Source organism: Aedes aegypti, chromosome 1, assembly GCF_002204515.2.
Source record: "Aedes aegypti strain LVP_AGWG chromosome 1, AaegL5.0 Primary Assembly, whole genome shotgun sequence".
NCBI lineage: Eukaryota > Metazoa > Arthropoda > Insecta > Diptera > Culicidae > Aedes > Aedes aegypti.
In genome coordinates this window covers 257,458,330-257,477,620 of record NC_035107.1, presented here as the reverse complement: position 1 = coordinate 257,477,620, position 19,291 = coordinate 257,458,330, and the positions used below count along the sequence as shown (strand labels likewise).

The window sequence follows — 19,291 nt, the reverse complement described above, 5'->3', positions numbered from 1 at the left end:
GTCTAGTGACCTTCGATATTGGTCATATCGACATACGGAGAGAAAATTGAGAACGAAAAATTAACAGATACACATCGAGATATGGAGATATCGAGATAAGGAGGATATCGAGATATGGAGAGTGAAAATGTATGCAGACTGAAGGGACTTATGAAATCATCGACATAGGGAGAGATATCGAGATGTGGAGAGTCGACTGTACAAGCATTTTGAGACATTTTCAAAATCGTCGTGCTAAAATTTATCACTCAATTCACTATATGTACATTACATATTATATGCGGTTTGAGCGCTATACCACCTACCAAGGGTCGCTTCGGGCTGTTTGGGCACGTCAGGAGTTAACCATCAATGTTAACTTCCTTTTCCCGAACAGCCTAGATAGCCGTGTAGTGTTGGTAGCGGTTGTTTCAATTGGCTAAGAATTAACACTACGGACTGCCTGTTCCGGTGGTATAAGTCCATCTCACAGGTGACCCCTAATTCATGCCGCTTTAAGCTTACCGTGCCTAAGAATGAATGGTTAGGGGGGTCTAAAAAAAACCTAACCGCAAACGGAGCCTGTGGAGTACCAGGGCGCCCTCTACAGTATTGTGCCCTTCCTGTGCTACCCGGAGCAATGGTGCAGGTGCCTTGTGTTTCTCCGAGACAATCGGCTTCCCTTCTTCAGTCTCAAACCTGAGGCTAAATAAGGGTGGGATTATAAGGATGTTGTAAATTAGTTTAAATTTTTCACCCTTATGGCTTCGCATTATGCGTTTTTTTTTGTTGGGGCAGCAGGGACGACAGTCCAGGGGCTTAACGGACCCCCCCCCCCCCCCCCCAGGACCTCTGCGAGTTGGGGAGTTGCCCAGGATGTGGTGAAGTTCGCAGTGGGCTCTGATGAACCTTAATAAAAACCACAAAAATCCGAATGCAACTCTGTCACAGCGACCGGTGCCGCTTAAAGTACCCTAGCCCAAACTAACAGGAGTGCCAACCGGCACATCAGGATTGATACCAGTGAGATCCTGATTATGGCATACTGGTCGCGATACAAACGGACAAGGCATGGAATTACGAGTAGGAGTGCTTCGAGCACATTGGGACCAACGCCAGTACGGCCCCAATTATGTATACTGGCAGCGCACGACAAAGGACAAGTAACGGTATATGTACTGGATAATATGCTTTGAGGCTGACAGCGGCGACATTCTACTCCCTTAGTAGGGTCGGGTGACACTGGCCCGAAACGGCGAGTGGGTTAATGGCGCAGGCTGCCCCCGTCCCGTAAAACCGTGGCAGGCCTTAGAGTACGTTCCAAATCCGTCGCCTGGTTGTTCCAACTGGGCGGGAGTAGGCTCAGATGCCATTACCTGACCTGCGCCGATCCGGCTCTGAACATAGTACCCCATAAAGGACTATGTCAACCCTAGCATGGCCTCCCTGCTTGCATAGATAACCATGGGATTATAAAGGCGACTATTCCAGCGGAGATGGATAGCGGCTCTTAGGGGGACCCATAAGAGATGATCAACCAAAACAAACAACTAGCGGAATGTGAAGGAGAGGCTTCTGGACCTATCAGTAACCGGCTAAGGTTCCCGCCAAGGAAGGAGGCGACCAACTTTATTGAAAACAGTGTGGGCAAAAGCCTAGATACTGTGACGACGGCAGGCACTGGCCGCTCCAGTGCAACATGTGTGGTGACCGATGGCCCGGGACTAATCGAGGCCATGGATCGCAATAGGGAGTACCTCCCTAAAATGCAGGTAGCTGCTGAACAACTTGATGTCATCATCGAATATGTTAAAAGCAAAACAAATATCAGCAAAGACTTGAAAACAAGTCTACTGAAATTGCGACAATCAGTCCTAGCTGCAAAGCAGGACTACGAGAAAGCCAAGGAACAACTGGGCAAGGTAGAAGGCCAAAAAGACACTAGGTCGTGTCAGACCGAAGTGTTTTCCTTCACAGGCAACGCGAATATATCTGATGATATTATTCGATACGCGATGCGGAAGAGGGAAGCTTCCGGGGATGAATACGTGGCGAAAAGACGTATGGTTGCTAAGGGAAAAGTGACCTACGCGGCCGTCCTCCAAAGCGGAAAAGCTGGCACGAGCCAAGCCCCGCGATCAAGAGGACATGGCAACAAAGGAGAGGCCAACACCAATCCTAAGGCCAAGAAAGCCAAGAAAAAGGAGCCACGGGTTAACCGGAACCAAGCAGTGCATCCACAGGAACCACGGGCGCAAGGCAACAGCAACCCGTGGATACGAGTTGGAAATAAGAAAAAACAGAGGAAACCGAAAACGGAGCCCAAGGGGAGCGCTAAACCGAAAACAGCGAAACGTAGGAATTTAGGCGAAGCCCTCGTTATCAAAACGGAGGAAGCAAAATACGCCGAGGTTCTGAAGGCGATGCGAAGCACAGAGAAGCTATCGCCATTGGGCGCAGACGTGCGAAGCATAAGGCGAACTAGGATTGGTGAAATGATTCTAGTCTTAAAGAAGGACGCCAAGGAAAAGGGTGCAGTCTATAAGCAACTGGCACAAGAAGTACTTGGTGACGAGGTTGATGTAAGATCCCTTACTGCTGAAGCGACTCTCCAGTGTAAAAATCTGGATGAGGTCACCGATGCAGCGGAGGTCTCGGCTGCCCTCAAAGAGCAGTGTGACATCGACGTAGCCAGTAAGGCCATCCACCTTAGAAAGGGCCCGCAGGGCACCCAGGTGGCGGCGATCAGGCTGCCGGTCGCAGAGGCCAACAAAGCGAAGAACTTGGGCATACTCAAGGTAGGCTGGTCGGTTTGCCGGCTGAGCATACAACAGCCTCCTGAAGTTTGCTTCAAGTGTTTCGGGAAGGGCCATAAGTCGTGGAATTGCAATGGTCCCGACAGAAGTAAGATGTGCAGAAAATGCGGCGCTGAAGGCCATAGGGCAAGCGATTGTAAGCAAATCGCTAAGTGCCTAATATGTGTCGACAGAGCCGACAACGGACACTTAACGGGCGGACCCAAATGTCCGGGCACAAGCGGAGTATCAAAGCAGCCAAAACGGAAGTAACAGTTAAATTTAAACCACTGTGATGCAGCCCAGCAGCTGCTTTGGCAGTCAGTCTCGGAAACCAAGACTGACGTGGTGTTATTATCGGACCAATACCGCATACCAGCCAACAACGGGAACTGGGTGGCGGATAGGTCTCAACAGCTAGCAGCTATAGGGACGACAGGACGATACCCAATCCAAGAAGTAGTCTCTAGCTCAAATGACGGTTTTGCGATAGCAAAAATCAACGGCGTGTTCTATTGCAGTTGTTACGCGCCCCCAAGGTGGTCGATTGAGGAATTTTCCCACATGGTTGACAGGATGATGGCCGAACTAGCTAATCGGCAGCCAGTAGCGATAGCTGGCGACTTTAATGCATGGGCAGTGGAGTGGGGTAGCCGCTGCACCAATCAAAGAGGCCAGCTATTGTTGGAATCCCTGGCCGCATTAAATGTAGAGCTGGCAAATGTGGGTACAGTGAGTACCTTCCGCAGAAATGGTGCAGAATCGATCATTGACGTGACGTTTTGTAGTCCTAACCTTTTAGGTACCATGAACTGGCGCGTTGATGACGGTTATACTCATAGCGATCATCAATCGATTCGCTATAGTATAATACCAGGCGGGCAGAAGGCAGCGCGATGTAACTCGACCCAAGCCCGAGGATGGAAAACAGCGCGCTTCGACGGCGAAGTATTCACTGAAGCCCTGAGGCGCGAACGAAACACTCTGGACCTAAACGGTGAAGAGCTAGTTGCTATGATATCACGAGCGTGTGATGCTTCCATGCCGAGAAAAGCCCCTCCTAGAGAGAACAGGCCGCCAGTGTGTTGGTGGTGCGAATCAATTGCAAATCTTCGAGCAATCTGTCTTCGGGCTAGACGAAGAATGCAACGCGCACGCACAGAAGCACAAAGAGAGGAACGCGGTGCAGCATTCAGAGAGGCAAAGTTGGCTCTCAAAAAGGAAATCAAGAGTCCAAAACGGGCATGCTTTGAAAGTCTATGCGAGAGTGCCAATTCTAGTCCATGGGGTGACGCCTACAGAGTGGTAATGGCTAAGACCAAAGGAGCCATAGCGCCCCAAGAGAAATCGCCCGAGTTGCTGCGATCGATAATCGATGTACTCTTCCCGCACCATCCCATAAGCCCATGGTCCCCAGCGCCGTATGCGGCAGATGAAGGAGAAGAAGTGGCGAGAGTGACGAACGAAGAGCTGGCAGAAGTCGTGAAATCATTCGCGTCAAACAAGGCACCGGGACCCGATGGTATCCCGAATGTTGCCTTAAAAGCGGCAGTGACCACGGATCCGGACATGTTCAGAACCACGATGCAACGCTGCATTGATCAAGGAATCTTCCCGTATGTATGGAAGCGACAGAAATTGGTGCTACTACCAAAGGCGGGGAAACCACCAGGTGACCCGTCGGCGTATAGACCTATCTGTCTACTAGATACGACGGGCAAGTTATTGGAGAGGTTGATTCTCAACAGACTAGTACCGTATACGGAGAGTGCGGACGGCCTGTCCAACAACCAGTTTGGATTCAGAAAAGGTAAATCTACTCTGGACGCCATCCAGTCGGTCGTTCAAACAGCTGAGGTGGCAATCGAGCATAAAAGGAGCGGCATCCGTTACTGCGCGGTTGTTACTCTGGATGTGAAGAATGCGTTCAACAGCGCAAGCTGGGAAGCAATAGCACACGCGCTTCACCGCCTCAAGGTACCGGTGCAGTTGTGTAAGCTTCTAGAAAGCTATTTTGATGGTAGGATTCTACTGTATGACACAGAGGAGGGGCAGAAAAGCGTTCGAATTACCGCGGGAGTACCTCAAGGTTCAATCCTGGGCCCGCTGTTATGGAATGCGATGTACGATGACGTACTGAGGCTGCCCCTTCCGACGGGTGTTAAGATTGTTGGCTTCGCCGACGATATCACCCTAGTGGTCTATGGTGAATCGATGGAGGAAGTAGAGTTGACAGCAGCGCACTCTATTTCCCTGGTTGAGGAATGGATGAAGTCTAGGAAACTAGGACTGGCCCGTCACAAGACTGAGGTGGTGGTGGTCATCAACCGCAAGTCCGAGCAACGGGCGCTTATCTCGGTAGGTGATTGCACCATAGAGTCCAAGCGATCCCTTAGGCATCTTGGGGTAATGATCGATGACAAGCTGAGCTTCGCTAGCCACGTTGAATATGCCTGTAAAAGGGCATCTACGGCTATAGCGGCGCTTTCGAGGATGATGTCTAACAGCTCTGCTGTAATTGCCAGCAAACGCAAGCTGCTGGCAAGCGTGGCGCTATCCATACTAAGGTATGGAGGACCAATCTGGTCAAAAGCGCTTAGAACGAACAGAAACCTAAAGAGGTTGGAAAGCACGTACAGGATAATGTGCTTAAGAGTAGCAAGTGCATACCGGACGGTATCTAAAGAGGCCGTGTGCATCATAGCCGGGATGACGCCCATCGGGCTCATCATCAAGGAAGATGTTCAATGCTTCAATCAAAGGGGTACCAGAGGAGTCCGCGACACGTGTAAAGAGGAAACGCTCAGAAGCTGGCAGCAGGAATGGGATAACTCCACTAAGGGTAGATGGACCCATCGACTAATACTAAATGTGTCAGATTGGTATGGTAGAAGTCATGGGGAAGTGAACTTCCACCTGACGCAGTTTCTGTCAGGACATGGTTGCTATAGACAGCACCTGCATAGGTTTCGGGCACTCCGAATCACCTGCGTGCCCCAATTGTGCTGGTGTGGAGGAAACAGCGGAGCATGTCGTGTTCGATTGCCCCCGTTTCATTGTTGTGAGAGGTCGCATGCTCACTACATGCGAAGGGGACACGTCCCCCGACAATATTATAGAGAGAATGTGTGCGGATGCCGAGTGCTGGAATGCAGTAACTACGGCTGTCACTCACATTATGTTAGAATTGCAGCGTCTATGGCGCGCCGACCAAGAGTTGGCTGCAGAGGATTAGCCCTGCCGAGGCTGGTCCCTTGTAACATTGTTTAAGTCGGCTAGGAGAAGCAGTTTGCCTAGGCTACTTCTGCTACACGTGTTGTGCTATATGCACTGGTCCCTTCCCGAAGAAATACCGTAAGGTGGTTCCGGGGAGATGAGGGTCTGAGTCCAAGGGTCATGTCGATGCACTGTTCACCACTTGAGCAATTCTAAATGAATTGCTCATGCACAGTGCATAGGCTGGTTTTAGCGGGTCGTCGTTGGTGCGTCATCCCCGCATTCCCTGAGTTATCTTCTCAGGGGATCTATTTGCAGATTTCCCCCTTGTAAAAAACAAAAAAAGGGTCGCTTCAAGCTGTGTTTTATGTATGGGAACGGGTCATTTGGCATAAAGAGAATTATGTATATCCTTTCAATCAAAATATGCCCGTTCTTGCTGAAACAATGTTAGTGTTCTTTGAATATCGGGAGACCGCTTTGTTTAACCAACGTACACCTTGCAGCAGTGAGGACAACTGACTTTGTAATCGCTAGCCTTGTTCAGTGGGTTAACCGGATCCTTGGCAGAGCCTAACGAAGTCTTAATTTGGTTGTCTTTGCTGAAAAACACCAAATCGATTCCGAAATTCCTTAGCCTTGGACGCAGCTCGAAGATTTATTATCATTCCTCCAAAGCGAAAATGTTGTTATAATAGTGCTACTATGGCTCTTTGTAGTATGTTTTATCACAAGGGATCAGGTGACAACCTAGGATTTGCATTCGGATACGAAATATAAGTGAAAACAACCATCGCTTTGGATCCTGAAGCATAGATACTGATGTATTCAATGTAGGTATATGTTTAGTGATTACAAACTAGTGACCTGGTAAATTGAGTCAATTACGCTTTCCAATAAGTTACCACACTTATGTTTTGTTTGCTTCCAAAAAAAATTGCGTTCTTTCTCCAGACGATAAAAAACTGAAAAATATTTCCTATCTTAAAACCTATGAATAAATGAAGAATGGTTCAGCTTCATTTGAAGTTGTTAAGTGCTGCTGGTTTGGACATGGTGATTGGTTGACTTGAGTTTAGTGGAACCAGCCTGTCGCTTACTGTCTAACTTTTGTTTTCTTCAATGTTTTGTGTGAGCGAATGTGTATCAATGTTGAACTTAATGCTTGTTTTAGTTTCCTTTAGACGTTACATTTTGGAAGCTGAGTTTCTCCACTCTTGTTGCCGTATCGGGCGGGCGATGCTGAATCTCTTTTTGCTACTTCTAGCAATCTTAAGTAAAATGGTTTTAATCCATGAATTTGCTCTGCGGTCTTCGTGAGCCAGCGAAGAGCTCGATATAGCGCGAGCCCATTTTTTCCTTGTGCTTCTTCATGGCCTTCATGGCTTCCTCCATGGTGTCGAAGTAGGCATCACCCTCTCCGGATGGACGACCTCTGGAGTCAAACGAGACGTTACACTTGACTGGTCTCAGTGGCATGAAGAAGTCATAGATATCCTGTTCATCGCAGCTGAATGGCATTCCACGCAGGTGCACGCAGAACAGATCCTGTTCGCCACTGCTGAAGAAGTCATTGCTGGAGAAGTTGCTTCCGCCACCGCCACCACCGGTAGTGCTGCCGAAGCTGCTGTAGTTGCTTCCGCCAAGTTGGCCACCTCCGCTGCTCGAACGGAAGCTGCCATAACCTCCAGAGCCAGTGTTGTCAGAGCTGGTGCTGTAGCTGTTGCCTCCAAAGCCTCCACCACCGCTGCTGTAGCTACCACCGGTGCCTCGAGCAGAGCCGTAATTGGTGCTTCCGCCACGTTCTGAAACGAAAGGATAATCGATAATGAGGTGGACAAATTTGGATAAGGATAACGAATGGCTTTGAGGGCTGTGAGGACCATCTGAGTTGTAATGCTGGCGGCTTGTCAAGATTGAACAATGCTCGTTGAATTTACGAAATGCGCGCACAATGGGTTCAAGTTTATGATTTATTTTTCTGTGTTAAAACAAGCGCAAACACCAGCAACCATAGCAAGTCGTTTTTTTCTGGGAACCCGCCACCAAAAGCGCGTTGGACTCTGCTGGTTGCCTCACCCATTTCCCACGCGATCTCAGTAGTGAGGCATTACACGATGAAGACTCAGCCACTTACTCAACTGATCCTGCAACAAGCTCAAGATGTCAATGTTGCCCGTTTTGTTGGCCAACCCACCGGAGTACATGCTGCCACCGCCGCTGCTCAGGGTTCCACCGGTGCTGTAGCTGTTGCCACCGCCGGTACTATAGCTGTTACCGCCACTGTAGCCATTGCCGTCACGGTTGCCCCCCCAGGAGCTGCCACCGCCGCCACCGCCAGACGGAGCATCATCGTAATCGTCTAGAGAAAGAAATTACTCATTAAATTCAATGTTGTAAGGGGTCGTTTAAAAATGACCTAGCATTTTAGGGGGAAGAGGGGTATCTACGAATGTGAGGATGTGTGACGAGGGGGAGGGAGAGGTCCTTAACTACATTCACTCTATTCGCAGTCTGGCGGATAAGATTATCAGAGTCCATCGGACATGTCAGGTAGAGTGCTTGAATCGGTGTGACCGATAACGGTATTTAAAACAACATAGAAACTCGAGAAAAAATCTTGTTATTTTTCGCTGTTCAAATAAGAAGACCACTTTATGTAGTTGTCAGAGATTCTGATGAGATTATCACGTTATCAGTTCTAGAGTTAATCAATTCATTACGCGTGGTAAATGGATGAAATTATGAAAAAGAAATCCACGTGCTCGGCTGGGATTCGAACCTAGGATTCTAGTATGCTAAACGAGCGCTTTACCAACTAAGCTACCGAGCCACTTGGTGACCCAATAACTTAGATGAAGATGGTTACAAGTTTCGAATTCAAATCTCCACAGATCACGCAGACCTGTAGGTTTCGTCGTACATTACCTCGCAGTAAAACTTTGTCAGCATCGTCATGTACAGCCTCCGAGATCGCGCTTTGGCCAGCGTATTTTGCTTATCATTGCGATTTGGAGTCACTACTTTCTTGTAAGTCGACAGTCTGGCTCGTTTTTAGCTCGATGCTCGGTTTTAGACGACATACCCAGCTCATTTGCGGCATCTCGGAAAGAGAGGTTGAGATTCCGGCTACTCTCTTTGTCGTCGCAGCGGCTTCCAATTTTCGATTTCCCCCCGATCCAGGCTTCCTGGCTGTCGACAAACGTTCCCCAAACACTTTAATTACATTTGTAGCTGTTGATTTGTCAACTTCAGGGTGTCCATTCGAAATCAGTTTTCCAATTCCCGGATTTTTCATGGATGTCCAACAATTAGAAAAAGAAACGATTGATAAAATGACCCTACCACTTGATACTTTTGTTTTTCTTTTCCCATACAATATGGACAAATTTGGAAGACTTGATCTAATTCATGTATTATTGATAAATGAATTTATCAAACACTGTAAGCTCAAAACGGTTTGAAAAACTCTTGCTAACGTTTTGGACAAAAATATATAAACTATTTGTTAAAATATCCAAAAGATCGTTCACCTCGTTCACCAGGCTGTTCAGAGATTTTTTCTGCTCTGTACATCTTACCTTCGGGTCTAATTAGCCATGGCCCATGGCTGGTTCCTGGAGAAATTCTTGATCCGTTGATCCATCCAAGCAAAGATCTATTTAACAGAAACGGTATCTCCAAATACATTTTTTGTTTTCCTTTGAAACTGGCTATTACTTTTGACAATGACATTGACTTTGGTTACATCTTCCAAGCATTCTTTAACCCGTATAGGCCTGAGTGAAAGCAAAAATTCTAAAACCCTCACCGCTCAGCGAATTCTTAACGGATTCAAATGATTTTTTGTCAGTTCACTGGCCCACATATCTAGTTTCTAGAAGTGGCCAGAGGAACCCGGAAATATTCCTGTGGCCGGAGTTATTCCGGTGGGTCACTGGGTCAAGTCGGGTAAAAAAGAGCTATTTTTGGGACATGCCAAGTTACCTTTATTTATTTGCAATGGCAATCATTCTAATTTGCAAAAATCATTGAGATATGATATTCAACATTATAAATGAAGAGTTGTGCACCGTTTAAAATATACCGGATGTGGGCATTCGGACGTAATGCCCGGAAGAACCAGTCATAGATTTGTTGGATACTGAACCGTTTCAATTCTCGAAAAGTAGAAATCAAACATAATTGTGCACTAAAATGCGTTCCCATGAGCTTAGCACAGATGTTCACATGCAAATTGGCCACTTTATCGTAAGCTTGAGGCGTCCCGGGACCCGAAAATGGTCATTTGTAGGATTAATCAAATGCAAAACTCATAGTTATCCAATTCAATCGTTTCTCAAAAGGTTTACACTTATGCAATTTTCTTAAATTTCTGCCATGTAGTGGCCACAATATAATCGATTTCGGAAATTATCTGAGACTTGAAATTTGCCTACCTCCAGGGCCACAAACGCACAGTACCCTTCTCACCCGACCTGACCCAGTGATCCACCGGAATAACTCCGACCACATGAATATATTCGAGTTCCTCTGTCCACTTCTAGAAACTAGATATGTGTGCCAGTATACTGACAAAAAATCATTTGAATCCATTAAGAATTCGCTGAACGGCGAAGGTTTTAGAATTTTTGCTTTCACTCAGGCCTATACGGGTTAAAAGGTTTGGTCAATAATCTCGTGATCCTCTAACAAAAATCCTGCCAAGACTACCTTAAGGATCTCGTTATTTATTATAGATAGGGGGTAATTGACAGAATTCGCTATAAAATGTAAAATCCACACAAAATCAGAACATTGCCATAGATCAAGAACTAGTCAAACAAGTAATTCCGACAAGGCTTCATCAAGGATCAGAATCATCAACATCTCCAGAAATCCGCCGAACGAAACTCTTAATTATTCTGTCCAGGATTTCAGTAGATCTCCCAAGAAATATGCCATTTTTTGGAATAGCTTTCTGCCCATCTCTTCGCATCTACTGAGAATTTCAAGTAATTTGAAAATCCATTAAAAAGCTTTCCCGTTAGGATTCCAGCTAAGATCTCATTAAAGAATTACAGTGAAACCTCCATGAGTCGATGTTCCATGACTCGATATCGACTCATGGAACCATACTAAAAACACAATTTCATGGTTACAATGATGGTCCCCTCAAACAGCTTTCCAAGGGATTTGTTTCCAAGACTCGATATTTCCATGAGTCAATGGTCCCTTCAGATATCGACTTATGGAGGTTTGACTGTACAATGAATTCAAATAGAAATCTAACAACCATCTCGCTAAGAACCTTGCCAGGAATCCCTAAGTACCTTTTTGAAAATATTGTAAAGATCTCAATAAAATAGCTACATACCAACTCACCAAAGATTAGTCATGATGTGAAGCACGATTGACAGGCAGTCGTACACATCCTGAGATTTTGTTTTGCGAAATCTGCTTTGGAATTTAAACAAACTATCGGTTTTTATGTTTGAAATGTTTGGGTGTTCTCCAAATTCTCAGTTATTTCCCGTATTTTTACCGGTCATTTGTAATTCCCGGGTTTTTCCTAATATTTTGGTTGGTTTGAAATAAATCTTTGTTGTTTACTATTTATATTTCTCTATGTAGCCATGTTGACAGGCGCGTGTTACTAAGAATACAAATGTTTTTTGTTGAACTCTGGAATCGCGCCGGTGTTTTTTTTTTATGTGAACTTAATTTTGGTCAGCCATTCAATTGACACCGATTAGTTGCCTGCCTTCTTAGTCAAGCCCAACGTGATCAACGAGAACGCCGTTAAAGAGAAACGGCAAAGATTTTGCGTCACGACTGGGAGCGATAGCTGAGCGTCGTTGGTCGCGGTGAGCTGAGGCAGTAACGTGGAAAAGTGCATCACGAAGCAGCTCGCGAGTGTATACCAACGCATAACAAACATTACAGACTCGCGAACAGGTCGAGTGTGAGTAAGCCCGCACTCGTCTGCTCGGGAGAACATGCCAAAAGAAGTGGCAACAAGCTCGGGAACGTTTACTCGATAGTAACCGAGCAAGGTGTGATATGATTTATTATGGGTTTGACAGACAAATTAATTGTATAACCATCAAGTCTACAGTAAACTACTAATTTGTAGTCAAGAACCCTTGGAAACAATAACTCTCGGAGGAGAAAGAAGCAGTTTTTTCCCAAAAGCACAATTTATTCTGAATAGCTCTGAACACGTTCACAAATCATTTAAGCTTCGGTTACTCGGAAGCAACACAGATGCGAGTAAATCAGCACTCTGACTCTAGGGAGTACCTATATGATTTTGTTGTTGTTCCAGTTCAGCAGAAATGTTCGCCACTTTCCATCACTGGTGGTGATGACTACTGTTTATTGTTCGTCATCGTCACTCATAGTCTGTCAAATCAAGCGACTAATAACAACTCTGAATCACTAACTCGATGGTCCCTTGAACAGGAGTTTTACTGATTTTGAGTTTTGTAACAAGGGCTTTGTGCTTTTATGTGTTTTAGTTTTAGCATTGTTCTTCTTCTTGCATTACGTCTTCACTGGGCGAGCCTGATTCTCAGCTTCATGTTCTTTTGAGCACTTCCATTTAGTCGTTTTTTGAATTTTCGGCTAGTTTGGCCAATGTATACCGCAGGATAGCTTTCGTACGGAATTTGGTAAATCTCCGACAAGTCTTCCTTCGGCACTTTGTTCTTCAAGCAACAAAGACGGTCTCTAAGAGTGTTGGTACTCTTGTACACTGTCTGGAAGCCATGTTGCTTAAGGGTGTTCTTAATCCCATTGGTCACCTTCGGGTAGAAGGGGGAACTAGTCCTTCGGATATCCTCGCTCTCTACTTCAACAGTAGTCGCGGCTCGTCTGTGTTTTTCCTCTCATTCTTGCGTAGAACTTTATTCACAAACTCCTTGCGGTACCATTCAACCCAGCAGATTCATGAATTCTCGCGGAACATTACTAAAGGACCTATCTAACATTGAGAGGCTCTCTTTGTTTACTTTCTCTTTCATTAATAACTGAGTCACATTAACCTCTTCTGTTGCGTTTTTTGTATGAAACGCTAGTCAAGGAAATTGACTTTCGATCTATAGTGAAAAACTTCCCAAAATCTTTAGTATTCAACTGTTATAATGGAAAGAGAACGAGAGAGGAGAGAATCTCTCATTTGTACATAGGTCCTTTAGTAATGTTCCGCGAGAATTCTATTTCTCTCTTCTTCAAACTCTTTTTTGCCATTGGGATATTGTACAGGCGATGTACCATCGAAAGAAACGCCGCTTGTTTTTGGGATCCATGGTGATTGCAATCCGACGTGATGTAGCAATCTGTTGATACCGGTTTGCGATAAATGCCAAACTTCACCATGTCCTCTTTTCTGGATATCGAGAAGTCAAGGAACGGGAGTTTACCATCTACCTCTTTCTAAACAGTGAATTTTATTGAAACTTGACGAGAATTGAATAGATTGAAAGTTTGGGATAAGTAGCGTTCTTTAACTAAAGCAGAAATGTCATCAGCATCGTAATTTGACATATGATCAAGGCCAAATAGGGAAACACTATGGTCATAACTGGTACACTTTCCCTATATCTACCTAACTCGATATTCTCTTCAATATCGTGTAATGTAGAGCTGACTGAAATTGTATTCCGTTATTTATTGCACAAGGATCAATTTCCAAAATTTTCGATTACTTTCTCAAACCTACGTAGGTAACTTTCATACTATTTTGACAAAATTATCAATTATTAGGAATCACAGCCTGTGTTCCAAAACTGTTTTAAAACTTATCCCCTTTTGAACATTTTTCGCCATGTACAACGCATAAGTTGCATGCAATCAGCTCGCTCAATTACTTACGTCGTTTTTGTAGCCGTGTAAAATCGACTCTTGTATTGCGCATTTTTTTCACCATTGGACTATCGCATAAATTTTTACAAGTGCGGAAACGCTAACAAAAGTGCGCAATTGCATCAAATCGGGTAGGTGTCTTCGGGGACTTATTCTTCGTAAATCGAAGAATAAGTGCTCTGAAGACATCAACACGATTCAATGCAATCCCGCACTTTTATTCACACTTTCGCACTTATGAGGCAGCACTTCGTAGTCCAGTAGTGAAAGAAACACACAATATTTTTTTTTATTTGTTCTCTTCATATAACAGAGCGTCGTAAGTAGTGGTTAGATTTCGAAAGATGAAAATCCGACTTGAGACGTTTAGCAAATCCGGAAATTAAACGTTTCAAAATTGAAACCGAATAAGCTCAGAGTAAAATGAGTAAAATTGTCTACGGAATACGGTAAATCGATAATGTACTTCTTCTTCTTGGCATTACGTCTTCACTAGGACAGAGGCCTGCTTCTCAGCTTAGTGTTCAATGCGCACTTCCACAGTTTTTAACTGAGAGCTTTATTTGCCAAAGTTGCCATTTTTGCATTCCTATATCTTGTGGCAGGCACGATGATACTCTATACCCAGGGAAATCTAGGAAATTTCCATTACGAAAAGATCCTGGACCGACCGGGAATCGAACCCAGACACCTTTAGCATGGCTTTGCTTTGTAACCACTCGGCTAATGAATCGATATTTAATGTAAGTTTTACAAATTATCAAACCATTTTTTTGCTCAAAATCATGAAAATGTATCATTGCATTGCATGATAGATTCACGCAGAGAAAACAATTTTAATATCAAATATATTCTGAGTCAGTACAACAATATTTCTGTATTATCTGCCGGCTTATAATTGCTTTTCATTATTTTAATAACTACCATCATTTTGGTTCAACAATTTTTATTTTTGATTTTGACAGCTGGATTCAATACGGTTCAATAAAATTAATTTTTGAGTTAAAAATTTATTTTTTTGAAACAACAATATTCTTGTATTGAAATAAAAATTTTATTTTTTGAAACAAAGTTTGTTCTTTTTTGATTCTGTAATACATTTATTTGAAATAATAAAACCTGTTTATTGATGCCAGCCCCCTTCCCCTACCATCCTACTATTATGCTCTTTTGACATGAAGGCAATCGACTGTGGTGTGGAAAATCAATTAATTTATTTCAATTTTCATCAGTTAAAATTCACAATGATGAACAAATCTAAAAATGGTCATAGGTATGTACCTGCGCCGCTTCCTAGTATCCAATAATTGAATGAAATTGTTCCGCACCGCAAGCGACGAGATGGACTCATCAGCTCAATTTCCTTCGGCTGATATAGTTTCAGTGTTTCATGTAGGAGTTAACTGCAATAATAAAAATGACTAATTTAATTCAACACTATAGAAAATATTAGTCATAACTTACCAAAAAAACACTTCTATCATGAATTCCGATGTTTCTAAACTATTGAATTAGTCGATTTATTACACTACTGCATTGTAATTTCTCCGCGTTGGTCTTTTTCACTTTTACAAAAGATCGTGAAACAAAATGGCAGATCAGATCTTTATTTACCAGTATCAACAATCAAACGCACTGAAACAACAAATCCTCAATTTAAAATGAAGTATTTTTGTCGTTGTTTCAAAAATAAATATGATTTGAAATGCTGTCAGAAAACTCAATAATATTTCTGTTTTGTTTCAATGAAAATCATTGCTGCTTCAACGCAATTCGTTTAGTTGCAACAAATTAAAAGTGTTCATCAAAAATAACAAGAACAATTATTGTTTTAAACAGCTGGTAATTCTCTGCGTGTTTGTATGAGGATTCTTTAAATTAAAATTTGTTTTGTTTTCGATCATTGCTGATGATCGTAATGGCTTCTTAAGACTTATCAGCATTTGAGATCAAATGCTACGAGTGGGAGGGGGATGTTAAAATCAGTGAAAAAATGCTACGTCATCTATGGATGATCCACAAATCAACGAACATCGAAAAAACTTACCACCACCGCCGGATCCGCGTCCGTAGCCTTGTCCCGGTGGGTACCGTGCTCGGCTGTTGTCGTCGTTGCCACGACCGCCAGTGCCACCGCTGACGCCTCCATACGGGTTCATACGACGCAAACGGTTCTCGGCCCACTTCATCTCGCGAGTGCTGCTGCGGAACAGTTCGATATATCTGCAAGGTTCGACAATTCGTCGTGACGGTTCGGATGTCGGATGTGCAAGAATCGGCAATAGATTATGGGGGATTTCAATGGAGGAAAAAGAAAACACAACATTTTGTTAGATTGGTTTGGAAGGGAAACTTTTGTAATTTGTTTGAGTAGATGTTATAGAACTAGAATGCATTTAATTGGATATTTCTTGCGGAGTCCTGGTTGATGCGAATGGAGAAGTCAGCTGAAGTGGATGATTAAATACGTCGTTGTTTAGAAAAGGCTGAAGTGATGATTGAATGGAAAATAAGGAATTTAATCTGTAGACAAACAATAACCGTCACAATTGAGTGCCCACTTAATTGTAATGACGTAAATTGGCGAAGATCATATGGAATAGGAAGTTATCTCGTCAAGCTTATGTACGTCGCAATTGACAATATTCTTCTAAGAGAGTTTTAGAAGTTTAGTTTTAGTGTATTTAATTGCCAAAACCTGTTCAGTACGTTGCGGATTATTTTCCGGAAGTTCTTAAATAACCAAGTTTGTCTAGATTTGTATCTAATATTAGTTAGGAGAAAAAATAAATTAGTTAAAATAAGCTACATTATTTAACCTCTATAAAAATTTTGATTACAAATTAGTTAATTGATTGTTGTTAAGCTAGCATTTGTCGAAAATCAATCACTATTTCTCCAGGATATTTTCGCGATGGTTGCCAATTTCCATTATAACAGTGAAGTGGGCAGTTTTTGGCGGTGCCTGTATGAGGTATTTGATCATCCATAGCTGAATCATTCGCAACGGTTACAAATAACTATAATCTCGATACATTGTCCCAACATTAAATCATTCCAGTGAAAATATAATATATTTATACTTGAAGTGGTCTTGCAAGAGCTGCCCTCAGACAACCAACAGGAAACCAACCCAACCATAATATCAGATCATAATGTACTTTTACTGAGTTAATTAATTCGGTTGGTTAAAGTCGCAATATACATTACTTGCACTGCGTGCAAAAATAAATACCTCAATAATATTTTAAATAAATCGATATTCTAACAAAAGCAAACGCAAAACAAACTACAATCCGAACAACATTTCTACCCTAGTAAGTTAACCAAACGTAAGAAAATCTTTGCGTCGCCGATCATCCGCCTTCTCCATCCGAAAATCCACCTCCTCCAATAACCACATTACTTTCTTTCGCATCCAAATCAAACACAACCATTGCGGAACACTTTGTTCTCTAGTTCTCAAACGTTGTACTTAGCAGTGTTTGAAGTAGGTAATAGACAAAGATATAATAAAATGGTGTTTAAAAAAAAGCTTGCATTTCAAAAAACAACCCACCTGTTCCCAATCTTCTCTTTCTGTTTGCTCATGGCCTGATCGGCTTCGGCATCAGTTGCAAATTCAACAATCGCCTCCCCAGATGCCCGTCCCAGCTGATCCAGTAGCAAAACAATCCCATTATAGCCATTCTTTATCGTCAACCCTGTGTGTGTATGTAACGGTGGTTTTTTGTTGGTTTAATTTGATTTCAGATAAACGGATCGAATTAAAAAGGATGGAGATTTTGGTTTTAGAATAACAGAGGGGAGGCCGTTTCGTTCTTAATCCCGCAATGTCCCACCACAGGAAGAGCCCTGTCCACCATTCGTCAGTTGGAAGGGTCGCCCTTTCTCGCCACCGAGGAAACCCCGAGGCAGAACCAGCTGTGTGCCACTTTGAGCCAAGAACGAAACTGTCTGCTAGCAATAGCCGAGCGCGCGTGATAGTTGATTTCCTAGGAACGATACCCACAGAGAGACAGATGTGAATAGAAGATAGTTTACGTTAATTTAGATTCCCATCAAGGACATGGGCTAGATGGTGTTGAATAGAAGCAGAAATTAGTAGTTGTTGAAAACAAGTAATCGTAATTTGATACCGCCCATCACCGGCTGTTCCCACGCGCCAAGTCTCTTCCGTTTCCCTCTGCTCGTCCCTTGTCACGAATCGATAGCTTTGTACCTCCCAGGAAATCGGCCACAATCGCACCCGCCCTTGTATTCGCACACTTACCGGAAAAGAATCGCTTGACGTCTTCCGTGGTGCAGGACCAAGGCAAACCACGCATCCTCAGAACCGGTCCACCATCTTCAGCGCTCTCCTCTCGATTCACGGCCTTATCGAACTGGTCGTCCGAAGCCGTGAACACTTCGATGTAACGATGGCCAAGAGTAGCTTTGTTCTGATCCAGCGCCTTTATCTGGTCCTCAAGCGTCGGCATACGCAGATAGGCTTCACCCGTCTGACGCTTGGTCATCTGGTTGATGCAAATGTGCACCTGATCGATTTCGACTCCGCTCAAAAAGTCCCGAATGTCACCCTCCGTGATGTTCCACGGAAGCCCGCGCAGGCGGATGAAAAATCCGGAATCACCTCCGCCGTTTCCGTTGCCGTCAGTGTTGTAAGACATGTTGCCCGTTTGCTGCAAAGGAAAGAAGCAATCAGCGCCAATTAGACACAACTAAGGATTGACAATAGCTACTTGGAAATTTTGACAAAGTTACAATCTATCCAATCTATACAATCAAACTGAAATAATCAAGTCATCAATGATTCCTCTATTTTTAAGTTGAACAATCTTCTCTACTGGTGTGTTGGCACAAATGGACCGGACACTATCAACAAGTTGAACAAAAATCCGCGCAGCATCAAAACACCCCCTACTGAACACAACAAAACCGCTGGGGGCAACGAATGACAGTCGGAAACCATCGAAGGAAAGAGAGCCCGATGAATGGCAAGGCAAAAAGGAAGCTGAAAAAACGCCACTCGCATGAGAAGACGCCATCTTGGCAAATGCGGTGCGTCGACTGAAAATGGATCATTTTATTCCGAAAATCTCCGTTATTCAACTATTTTCAAGCAAATTCACATAAATTCAAACAATTTCTTCGAAAGGGCCAGCATTTTACAGACACAAAAGTCAAATAACGGTAAATCGGCACCCCAGCACTTTCACCGACCCACTTGAAGAAAACTTACCATTTTCGCTAGATTAGTTCCGAATATCGAAGAAACTTCACTATACCGTGCTTCACCACACACTAAGCTGCCAGCGGAACAACTTTTTCACGAACTTGCACTGCTTTTACCACAGAAAATGTATTTTCCCAAAACTGCACGACCAAGCCGGTGAAAATTTTTACAAACCAACGCCGGTCACCAACGAACTGGAAATGAATGAATGGAGACGCAC

General features: G+C 43.8%; 1 protein-coding gene across 2 annotated transcripts; it reads right to left on the bottom strand.

The window, feature by feature from the left end:
* Nucleotides 1-6,787: 6,787 nt before the first annotated feature.
* Nucleotides 6,788-19,291, bottom strand: LOC5567290 (heterogeneous nuclear ribonucleoprotein H). 2 transcript variants are annotated; one of them, XM_001651675.2, is made up of 6 exons: nucleotides 19,078-19,291; nucleotides 18,109-18,517; nucleotides 17,395-17,539; nucleotides 15,883-16,058; nucleotides 8,128-8,352; nucleotides 6,788-7,795 (listed from the first exon to the last, which is right to left on the bottom strand). In XM_001651675.2, the coding sequence occupies exons 1-6, from the start codon at nucleotides 19,078-19,080 to the stop codon at nucleotides 7,278-7,280; spliced, it is 1,476 nt and encodes a 491-aa protein (XP_001651725.1). In that variant the 5' UTR covers nucleotides 19,081-19,291; the 3' UTR covers nucleotides 6,788-7,277. The 2 variants fall into 2 exon arrangements, with proteins under 2 accessions (XP_001651725.1, XP_001651726.1); XM_001651676.2 differs by having other exon boundaries at nucleotides 8,188-8,352.

What these genes read in the sequence shown, in the direction of transcription:
- LOC5567290 (XM_001651675.2), bottom strand. An exon ending in CGTCAAGCGATTCTTTTCCG is followed by an intron (nt 17,540 to 18,108) that starts GTAAGTGTGCGA and finishes ATACACACACAG; the next exon opens with GGTTGACGATAAAGAATGGC. An exon ending in CTTGTTGCAGGATCAGTTGA is followed by an intron (nt 7,796 to 8,127) that starts GTAAGTGGCTGA and finishes CTTTCGTTTCAG; the next exon opens with AACGTGGCGGAAGCACCAAT.